Source organism: Oncorhynchus keta, unplaced genomic scaffold (genome assembly GCF_023373465.1).
Source record: "Oncorhynchus keta strain PuntledgeMale-10-30-2019 unplaced genomic scaffold, Oket_V2 Un_contig_10373_pilon_pilon, whole genome shotgun sequence".
In the NCBI taxonomy this organism is placed as follows: Eukaryota; Metazoa; Chordata; class Actinopteri; order Salmoniformes; family Salmonidae; genus Oncorhynchus; species Oncorhynchus keta.
This window is the reverse complement of record NW_026277080.1, coordinates 1-11,257: the sequence shown is the minus strand read 5'-3', so window position 1 is coordinate 11,257 and position 11,257 is coordinate 1. Positions and strand designations below refer to the sequence as shown.

The following is an 11,257-nucleotide window of genomic DNA, read 5'->3' as shown; positions in this document are numbered from 1 at the left end:
TGGAGAACACCTGGTGATAAACTGCCGATGTTTTGCCAGTCATGGTCTTGAGTTGCTTATCATGTTATTGTTCCAGTAAGAGACTGGCATGTGGGTGTTTGAGACTGCCAGTGAAGGTTGTGTTCCAAGTGTTCAAAGTAGCGACACATATTTGATCTTCTATTTTATTACAGCTCTCTCCATCCGTCCCATCAGTGTAATATGTAAGCCCTATTTTGTGAGGACTGGCCCATTAAGACGTTGGACAACACATGTCCTTTATTAAAATATAAACCAGGAACAAAAACTAGTGATGGGCCAATCACATTAAGGGGGAAGCTATCTGGAAGAGAGCATGAAAAGAAAGAGAGAAAGAAAGAAAGAGAGAAAGAAAGAGAGAAAGAAAGAAAGAAAGAAAGAAAGAAAGAAAGAAGCTGGGCAAATATTGATGTGAAATCAGGACAGTGAGGAAAGAACCTGGTTGTTTCTGTCTTACATTCATAAAGGCTTCAACTGAGACACAAATTTGGAACGCACAGGTATTATGCTCAGCTAATTTTGAATGTGGAGCACAAGCACGCGCCTATGTGTACACAAAGATAGAGTGACCTACACACACACACCACTAGCCAAAGGGTCTTACCACCAGGTTTCCATTGGCCTGCGCTCGGACCACCCCAGCGTGCAGTGTAGAGAAGGACAGTTCCATGATAGGAGGCAGTGGCTGTGTGCTGCCAGGTTGGTGCTCCGATATGCTCTGTGACCCTGTGACCTTCTCTCCAGCCTGTCAATCACAACACAGAGGCACCGGCACACATTGAAATAATTCACAGCATTGCATAAAACACCTCATATCCACCTCAACTGCTTCAATAGATTTCTTCCCAGGCATGAAACAAAGGCCCTCTTGGAAACAAATGCTTTAAATCGACCACGATTTCCTAGAATGTTTTCAATTGGTGATGTCTTTTAGGTGCAACAAGTTACAGTGGATGGAGTTTAAGGTGGAGGCCCTTCAGCTAGGTCCCTCCAGCTACAGTAAAAGAAGTGACACTGCACTGAGCAATATAGAAATCCTAGAACAGAGATGTAGCTCTGGCTGAGATGCTCAGCATGAGGGTTTAATCTGTTCCTCTACAGCGTCGAAACACAATAACAAGCATGTTGGATCTTAACCAGTTACATGCTTCTTCTAAAACATCCACTGGGGAGGCTTTCTACTACTAATTATCTCACAGCACCAGACTGGTTTCTTTTATTACTTACACATTCCCAATCCCCACTGTCTGCTCGCTAGCTAAACCTCTACATGTGTTACAGACAGGCAGTTAGCTGACAAGAGCTGGCAAACCTCACCTCAGTCGTGATACAGGCTACAATGTTGTCTTCTCCAAGTCTGACCTCTCAATCCAAGTCTGAAATAGCTGGCTTCTCTGAGCACTGTCAAAGGCTCTAATATTATTCAAAACCAGACTATATGTTATTTGTCCAGGCAACCATGGAATTAGAACCATATCATTAGAATTCTACTCACTTAAAGGGAATAGGCCTACGACATGTGATGATGTACCATGATCATTAGAGACACATGCCCGCCCGCCCCCCCCCATCCCTCCTACCTGTTTGGGTACATGTTCTTCTGGGGTGGGTTGGCCTTGCCTGGGGCTCTGTTGTGGGGTCTTCAGCTTGGGGCACTCTTCTTCATCATCCATGTCCTCCTCATCCTCACTGGAAAGCACAACTGACACAGAGACACTTGACTTAGTATGGTGATTATACACTGTCGTTAAACAAACAAGGGGAAGTGATAATATTACAGGCCAGTGGTCTGTTGCAGCAGCTGGGTGTAAAAACATTGGGCTTAAATGATAAGCGGAAGATAGTTACAGAATATACTAGGCTTCCTCTCAAAATGAGGGAAGAGAGAGAGGAGAGAGAGACAGACACCAGTCTGTAGGTGAGGGGATTGTACTGTATATAGTAAGGTCCCTACACACACTGAGGCCGGTCCATACCAAGGCTGGGGTTGGTTGGCCCAGGGTAATAGGCTTGCCAGGGAGTCATCTGTAGTGTGACGCTCAGCGCTGAGCTAGCCAGAACTGGAGCACCTTGTCCTGCTGTACCACCCATAACTGTTGTATATCTATGGTGCCACCTACTGGGACTGGCACCTTGAAGTGACACTGACACCGTTAGTTAGTGTGTCAATGGGGTGGCTTCACGAAGGAGCTGCTGGCACACTGACTGTGCCTGAAGTTGAGAGCAGAAGCTCCTTTCCATGCTCTACCACCGACTGAGACTGTCACTTTCAAGTCAGTGTGTTAATGAGTGTGTCAGTTGCTGGCACACTAACAGTCAGTGAAGGACTTAAGAGGATTGGAGTGGTATCTATTTGTACTCAAGATGACTACTTTGATGAATGATTAGCTAACACACTGTAGGGAGGATGAGCATTGTAGTCTTTGTAATTTGTAAATCACTGTATGTCTAATAAATCACTGTCTGTTTATTTAATGAAAATAACTCCAACATATATTTCTTTATCATTTACACTGAGTTTACCAAACATCAGGAACTGAGTGCATTTCCCTGAGCCTCCTTTTGCCCTTGAAACACTCTCTGATCATGTGGGCGTTAGGAAACAAATGTGAAGATATTTACATAGACAGCCCTGATTGGCTGATAGGATGGTCTAGAGCCCATCCCCTTACCCAGATGAAAAGTCATTGGTCTATTATAATCAGATCACATTGTGATGTCATGCTGTGGGCCAAAAGTTCCATCCCATCAGAACAAGCTGAACACATTGTTTTCTAACATCTCTTACACAAAAAGGACATTATCATAATTATCATAATTTCAGTGATATTAAGACAGTGTGAAAATAGCATAATCGTTTTTTAAGAATAATCACGTTTTTAACTGCACCTCCTCTTTTAATATATCACATTGATTATGATGAAGTACGCAATATTAGCCTACATCCTGTTGTTCATCAATACCTTTGACATAAATACAGATTAGCCTACATTGTACAGGTCCTGACATAGGATCACGGACCTAGCTGGAGATGGCTGTTGGCTGTTAGCTGCTCACACAGAGTCAATGGGTTCATTTAAAGGGGGACTAGAAGCTCCTGGTAGCAGCGGAAGGACCGAGAGTCGGAGGGGGAGTTGGAGGGGGGAAGGGGATTGGGGCAGTGTGGGTCAAGTGCCAGTAGACAGACACAGGACTAATGGGCTTTATAGGAAGCTTTGGCTAGCCACAGTAATCTGGGTGACTACTTGTCCCCCCTCCTCCCCATAACCCTGGTGTTGCAGTGCCATGCTCTACCAACTGATCCACACGGGACCTACATATTCCTCTCCCTCCCCTCCTGTCTCATCCCTCTTCTCTCCTCCTCCTCCCACTTCCTGCTGTTTCCCTATCCCTGCCCCCTCTCTCTCCCTGCCTGCCTCCTCTCTCTCTCTCTCCCTGCCTGCTTGCCTCCTCTCTCTCGCTCTCTCTCTCTCCCTGCCTGCTTGCCTCCTCTCTCTCTCTCTCTGCTCTCTCTCTCTCTCTCTCTCCCTGCCTGCCTCCTCTCTCTCTCCCTGCTCTCCTGCCTCCTCTCTCTCTCTCTCTCTCCTGCCTGCCTCCTCTCTCTCTCTCTCCCTGCCTGCCTCCTCCTCTCTCTCTCTCTCTCTCTCTCTCCCTGCCTCCTCTCTCTCGCTCCCTGCCTGGCCGCCTGCCTCCTCTCTCGCTCCCTGCCTGCCTCCTCTCTCTCTCTCTCTCTCTCTCTCTCCCTGCCTCCTCTCTCTCTCGCTACCTGCCTGGCCGCCTGCCTCTCTCTCTCTCTCTCTCCCTGCCTGCCTCCTCTCTCTCTCGCTACCTGCCTGGCCTGCCTGCCTCCTCTCTCGCTCCCTGCCTGCCTCCTCTCTCTCCCCTGCCTGCCTCCTCTCTCTCTCGCTACCTGCCTGGCCGCCTGCCTCCTCTCTCGCTCCCTGCCTGCCTCCTCTCTCTCTCTCTCTCTCCTGCCTGCCTCCTCTCTCTCGCTACCTGCCTGGCCGCCTGCCTCCTCTCTCTCTCTCTCTCTCCCTGCCTGCCTCCTCTCTCTCTGCTACCTGCCTGGCCGCCTGCCTCCTCTCTCGCTCCCTGCCTGCCTCTCTCTCTCTCTCTCTCTCTGCCTGCCTCTCTCTCTCTCTCTCTCCTGCCTGCCTCCTCTCTCTCTCTGCTCTGCCTCGCCTGCCTCTCTCTGCTCTGCCTGCCTCTCTCTCTCTCTCTCTCTCCCTGCCTGCCTCCTCTCTCTCACTACCTGCCTGGCCGCCTGCCTCCTCTCTCGCTCCCTGCCTGCCTCTCTCTCTCTCCCTGCCTGCCTCCTCTCTCTCGCTACCTGCCTGGCCGCCTGCCTCCTCTCTCGCTCCCTGCCTGCCTCCCTCTCTCTCTCTCTCTCCCTGCCTGCCTCCTCTCTCTCTCGCTACCTGCCTGGCCGCCTGCCTCCTCTCTCTCTCTCTCTCTCTCCCTGCCTGCCTCCTCTCTCTCTCGCTACCTGCCTGGCCGCCTGCCTCCTCTCTCGCTCCCTGCCTGCCTCCTCTCTCTCTCTCCCTGCTCTCTCTCTCTCTCTCTCTCCCTGCCTGCCTCCTCTCTCTCTCGCTACCTGCCTGGCCGCCTGCCTCCTCTCTCGCTCCCTGCCTGCCTCCTCTCTCTCTCTCTCTCCCTGCCTGCCTCCTCTCTCTCTCACTACCTGCCTGGCCGCCTGCCTCCTCTCTCGCTCCCTGCCTGCCTCCTCTCTCTCTCTCTCTCTCTCCCTGCCTGCCTCCTCTCTCTCCTCCACCATGCATGGTACATTAACACAGAGGGACAAAGGGGACTGAGAATAACCAAGCCTGCTATGGTCTTTTCCTTGTCAGCACTTTGAGTGCATGTGAAGACACACACACATCTTCAAACACACACACACACACACATATTCAAACACACACACACCTCAAAAAAGTGAGCCACCCCTCTGCGGTGGAGGCATTAATCTCTCAGCACCGCTGACAGCTGATGGTTTCCCAGGCCCGCCTCTGGCTACACATCTCTGACCACAAAGAGCTTGTAAAGCTTTAACTAGGACCCATTAGGAGAAGAGAGAACAAATGCAGACCAGATGAGGATCTTCATCGGATGTTGTGTCCTCATCATTCCCCTGGTGATGCCCCAGCCCCATGTTGACAAAAATATATCTTAATGGCAAATATTGTCTGTACCGAAAATTACAAACCCAAGCTTGAGTTTCCTCTCTTTTCCAACCGCTTCTTGGCTCCCCAGCTCCTCATGGCGTCATCATTATGAAGGCTCCTGTACTCGTTACTACCTAATCACTGTGGATTTGAAGGGCCAAGACTCCACTAGAGAGAGGAAGCCCACGAGTCTCTGCTAGAACAGGTCCTCGCTAAGGTCGCAGCTCACCACAGATCCAATCAGTGGCTATGGGTGTGGCTTAGCTGCATAGAAGTTAAGGTTAGTGTTGGTTATAGGGGTGGAGCTTAGGTCCTTCTAGAGGATCCATTCTAATGCCACGGTGGTGGTGCACCATGCCAACAGAGGGAGTTTCCTGTAAATTGCTTACAGTGTCAGAATGTGCTCTGGGTCGTTCAGTAAATTCAGAGTGTTTCGCTCTCGGGAGCGTTCAGTGTACGCTGGACGCTCTGGCCGAGGAGAAAGGTTGATCCGAGCGTTCTGTAGCTGGCTAGCTACTTCCAGAGATAAATGAGAGAACACCTCACTCTGACCATTTTACTCGCCCTAGCAGAGCTGGTTAGGCTGTTTTCATGTTATCTAGAGCGTTGGTGACTAACTGTGATTCTGGCAACAATTTAGTTATGTTTTTTTGCCAACGTTTAATGACACCGGTAATATTCAACAGGTGTTGCGCATTTGTAAATTCATCCGTTTTTAATCTGCTCGAGCCAGAGTGAATTTACCAACGCACCCTTAGTCTCCCTCGCCTCCAGTCTGGTTTGCTTAGCCACAAAGTCAGATTCCACAGCCACATTCTTCCTTGCAAATGACCTCATTACTTTCTTAAAGAGACACCACACACTTTGATAAAAGATATTGCTTCTTCTATGCAAATGTTGATCAGTACAATAAAATAATATGTTCTAACAGTTGCCAATAAAATAAGTCCTAAATGGAAAGGATTGCTTATCATCTGTAGCCCCATAATATCAGCTACAACAAGCTCAATGCACACAATCCTGTTGAATATGATGCATTCACCTGTATTGTGAATAGACCTAGGCTACATCTTGATTCACCCAGTTTATCAATGCAGATTTACCATTGAAATAAATGACCATTATGTTGTTTGGTACTTAGTTTTTACTAATCTAAGTCCAACTGATTGCATAACAGTAGCTGAGTTTATCTGTCTGGATCAAGTGCCATTCTGGGAAACTGTCTAATACGCCTTCTTTGTGTTGTTGTTGTGGTATTGTTTTAGTATTGAGTATCGTGATACTAGCCAGTCTGTTATGTAATGGCCCTGAACCCCACTAAGACATACAGCTGAAACCACTTCCTCGCCTGTTCATCCATTAGGGCCGGATGATATTCTCTACTGACGCCACTGGGTGAGGAGGGCATTTTGCTTCGTTTATAATGTTGGTTCAGCGTAACAACACTCATATTACAGAGTAGTATGTGTCGTCATACCGCCAGTCTATGCGTGATATGGTATGTTCTGATCAATATGCTATGAAGGGTTAAACAATGGGTCAACTTACTAGGTTCTGTGGAAGTGGACTTGGGCTGCCTCAGCCTGAGATGGAGGGAGAGACACTTGGTTGGAGGCCTCCTCTCTCTGTCTGTGAGGTTAGCCCGGAGGGGAGGCCTCCTCTCTCTGTCTGTGAGGTTAGCCCAGAGGGGAGGCCTCCTCTCTCTGTCTGTGAGGTTAGCCCAGAGGGGAGGCCTGCTAAAGGTAAACCGCTTCTCCTGTGTGGCCTGGGTCACTGAAGCCACAGCGGAGAGTGGGTGTCTCGGGGACCCTGTGGATGCACCTCTGGCCCCTGACATCAAGGGGCGGTCGGGAGAGTCGTCACTATCTGGGCTCTGGCTTCGGTGGCCTGCTGGGACAGGGACACTTCCCCTGGGGCCCGTCCCTGATGAACCACTAGTCCTCTTGATCTGGTTCTGCAGTGATCCTGAACTTCCCTTCCCCTCCTTCTGAAAGCACACCAGGTAGGACTATTAGTCACAGGGGTTATCCTAAACGAAAACATATGAGCCTGCAAATGCACCTACACTAACCAGTTAGTTCTCATATAGTTCACTGGAGTTTGTTTTCAACGGCCACACTTTACAAGACTCTATACTATTCTATAGACCAAGCTACCCTGGGGTGTTATCCTGTTGCAAGATATGGAGCTACCAGCTCAGCTGAATCAGGACTATCTGTATAGGGTGGAAGTTAAGCAACTTGGCTGTTCACTGTTGTCATTTCACTGTGAGGAATAGACCTAGCAAAACTGAGTTAGCCAACACTAACAATGCTTGAAAAAGCTAGCCAACGCTCAACCTAGCTAGCTAACAAGTATGGTTACGACCGATAACTATGTACCAGACTAGTAAGTATAAGCAATTGTTTTCCACTAGACATATATTTATGTGAGTCCTGAGGCCAGTCAACTGTATGTGTCCCAAATGGCATCCTATTAACTATAGTGCACTATCTAGGGAAGAGGGTCCCACTTGAGACACAGCTATAGTCCTACCTCTGTGTTTTGTGGAGGAGATCCATTCATCCCAGAGTCATGTCTCCTCCATGTTGAGTCTCCCGGGGAGACAGAGAGCCTGTCGTCCGTCTTTGAGGAACTGTCCACCTCTCTTTCTGGAGATGGTTCTGATGCAGAATCCTGCTCCGACTCCACTGGGCTGCATCTCACAGACATTTGGGAATCTCCTGAGGAAGATGTAAAACAGAAAAGGAATAATAAAATATATGCTGTTTAGCAGACACTTTTATCCAAAGTGACTTTGATAAAAGTTTTCGTATGGGTAGCCCCAGCGGGAACCTAAACAACGAAACACAACAGTTCCATTTTGACCCTTGTTGAAGAGACAGTAGCCTGGTTGCCTACATGTATGACATGACAGCGATAGCCACAGGAGTTGGCTAAAGCACACAGCTAAATGTTGCGTCTCCTGAACGAGAAAGAGTTAAAAGAAAAGCAGTCTGAAGGCAAGAGATTGTTTACTGCAGGCATTTTTAACAAGGCCATAAAGTTAAGCATTTGTTTATCCAACCAGGAAAATGGTCAGGCTTGCCAACACAATATAGAAGAAGAGGGAAACGCAGGGGAGGTTTGGTTAGACACAGCAACACCTGCTAAATGTTAACCCCACTGCTCATGCTTCAAGAGGGCCACCATTGTTCCTGTTCCCAATAAAGCTAAGGTAACTGAGCTAAACGACTATCGCCCGCCGCGTAGCACTCACTTCCGTCATCATGAAGTGCTTTGAGAGACTAGTGAAGGATCAGATCACCTCCACCCTACCTGCCACCCTAGACCCACTCCAATTTGCTTACCGCCCCAACAGGTCCAAAGACGACGCAATCGCAATCACACTGCCCACTGCCCTAACCCATCTGGACAAGAGGAATACCTATGTAAGAATGCTGTTCATCGAATACAGCTCAGCATTTAACACCATAGTACCCTCCAAGCTCGTCATCAAGCTCGAGACCCTGGGTCTCGACCCCGCCCTGTGTAACTGCATCCTGGACTTTCTGACGGGCCACCCCAGGTGGTGAGGGTAGGAAACAACATTGCCACCCCGCTGATCCTCAACACTGGGGCCCCACAAGGGTGCGTTCTCAGCCCTCTCCTGTACTTCCTGTTCACCCATGACTGCGTGGCCATGCACGCCTCCAACTCAATCATCAAGTTTGCAGAAAACACTACAGTGGTAGGCTTGATTACCAACAACGACGAGGCGGCCTACAGGGAGGAGGTGAGGGCCCTCGGAGTGTGGTGTCAGGAAAATAACCTCACACTCAACGTCAACAAAACAAAAGAGATGATCGTGGACTTCAGTAAACAGCAGAGGGAGCAGCCCCTTATCCACATCGACAGGACAGTAGTGGAGAAGGTGGAAAGTTTTAAGTTCCTCGGCGAACAAATAAATTTGGCTTGTCACAAACTTCTACAGATGCATAATCGAGACCATCCTATCGGGCTGTATCACCGCCTGGTACGGCAACTGCTCCGCCCACAACCGTAAGGCTCTCCAGAGGAAAGTGAGGTCTGCACGACGCATCACCGGGGGCAAACTACCTGCCCTCCAGGACACCTACACCACCCAATGTCACAGGAAGGCCAAAAAGATCATAGAGGACAACAACCACCCGAGCCACTGCCTGTTCACCCCGCTATCATCCAGAAGGCGAGGTCAGTACAGGTGCATCAAAGCTGGGACCGAGAGACTGAAAAACAGCTTTTATTTCAAGGCCATCAGACTGTTAAACAGCCATCACTAACATTGAGTGGCTGCTGCCAACATACTGACTCAATCTCTAGCCACTTTAATAATTAAAAAGTGGATGTAATAAATGTATCACTAGTCACTTTAAACTATGCCACTTTATACAATGTTTACATTCCCTACATTACTCGTCTCATATGTATATACTGTACTCTATATCATCTACTGCATATTTCCTATGCAGTTCGGAAATCGCTCATCCATCTATTTATATGTACATATTCTTATTAATTCCTTTACACTTGCGTGTATAAGGTAGATGTGAAATTGTTAGATTACTTGTTAGATACTACTGCACTGTTGGCATTAGAAGCACAAGCATTTCGCTACACTCGCATTAACATCTGCTAACCATGTGTATGTAACCAATAAAATTTGATTTGAAATTGCAACAAAACACTTAACGAGGAAAACTCCTGATTACACAAGTATGGTTGACCCTTAATTGGTTAAGACAATGTAGATATAAGCGACCTCCAACTGCTGTGGATCTATACCCTAGACTGAGCACCGAGATTTAAGAAAAAGGTTTTTAGACAAATAGTACATTTTCACAAAAATAGCGTAGCGTGGTCCTTCTGTAGCTCAGTTGGTAGAGCATGGCGCTTGTAACGCCAGGGTAGTGGGTTCAATTCCCGGGACCACCCATACGTAGAATGTATGCACACATGACTGTAAGTCGCTTTGGATAAAAGCGTCCGCTAAATGGCATATATATATTAGATTTTCTTCATCAGGCCTCCCTAAGCTGAGCAAATTGTCTAGGAATTGTTTTGGACTGTGTGTGAAAGATTGAACGGTAAAGCTAAGATTTCACCCCAATGAACTCTCTCTCTCTGTGTGGTGTGTGTGTGACACTGACCACTGAACTCTGCACGGCGCGTCTTGAGCAGTGGCGACACACACCCAGTCTCTTGATTCTTGTCCCGGCACAGTGTGTCTGATGCCCTCTTAGGGCGCCATCTAGTGGAGGACAACGGTACAATCAGTTCAAATGATTCCAAGCATAGATTTCTATGGTTGGTGTCACTTCTAGTTCTGACAGAGTGACAGATACCAGAACAAGTGTGAACCGAACAAGCAGAATCAGATGTCAATTCACATTTAAAAAATCAACTACGTTCTAATTCCTAGACTTTAAAAGTTATCAGTTTTTCAGTTATCAATCTATTATATTGTAATTTTATTTGACATGTATCCATATCGACTTACAGGAGCAATTAGGGTTAAGTGCCTTGCTCAAGGGCACATTGGCAGATTTTTCACGTAGTCAGCTTTGGGATTCGAAACAGCAACCTTTCAGTTACTGGTCCAACGCTCTTAACCTCTAGGCTACATGCCGCCCTGATGACATACCCATTTTTGAAGCAGGGAGGAGAGGCTGCTGGGAGTCTTTGTTCAGCTTTGTGTGTTGATGATGATGTCACAGGGCTTAATTGGATGTGAGGTGTTCTGGATGGTGGATGATGTTCTGGGGTCTGAGTTGGTCTCTGGAAGCCTGTTGACTGGCTAGAGGTCCATTTGTCTGATTGTCCAGGTCCAAGACGCGCTCCACAGACATCCCTCAGAACTAGCCGGTTAGGAGTGCTGCAAACAAGCAAACAATGATCAAAGTCTCAGCACAAAGTCTAACATCTCAGGAACTACATCAATACCATATACAGTTGAAGTCAGAAGTTTACATACACTTAGGTTGGAGTCATTAAAACTCATTTTTCAACCACTCCACACATTTCTTGTTAACAAACTATAGTTTTGGCAAGTCGGTAAG

At 47.7% G+C, this 11,257-nt stretch overlaps 1 protein-coding gene across 1 annotated transcript; it reads right to left on the bottom strand.

Annotated features, from left to right (window-relative positions):
* Positions 1–481: 481 nt before the first annotated feature.
* On the bottom strand, positions 482–11,069 carry LOC127916972 (uncharacterized). The gene is made up of 6 exons (XM_052500371.1): positions 10,843–11,069; positions 10,349–10,449; positions 7,716–7,903; positions 6,729–7,167; positions 1,599–1,720; positions 482–763 (listed from the first exon to the last, which is right to left on the bottom strand). Exons 3-6 carry the CDS (start codon positions 7,890–7,892, stop codon positions 605–607), a joined length of 897 nt encoding a protein of 298 aa, XP_052356331.1. The 5' UTR covers positions 7,893–7,903; positions 10,349–10,449; positions 10,843–11,069; the 3' UTR covers positions 482–604.
* Between the last annotated feature and the right edge of the window lie 188 nt (positions 11,070–11,257).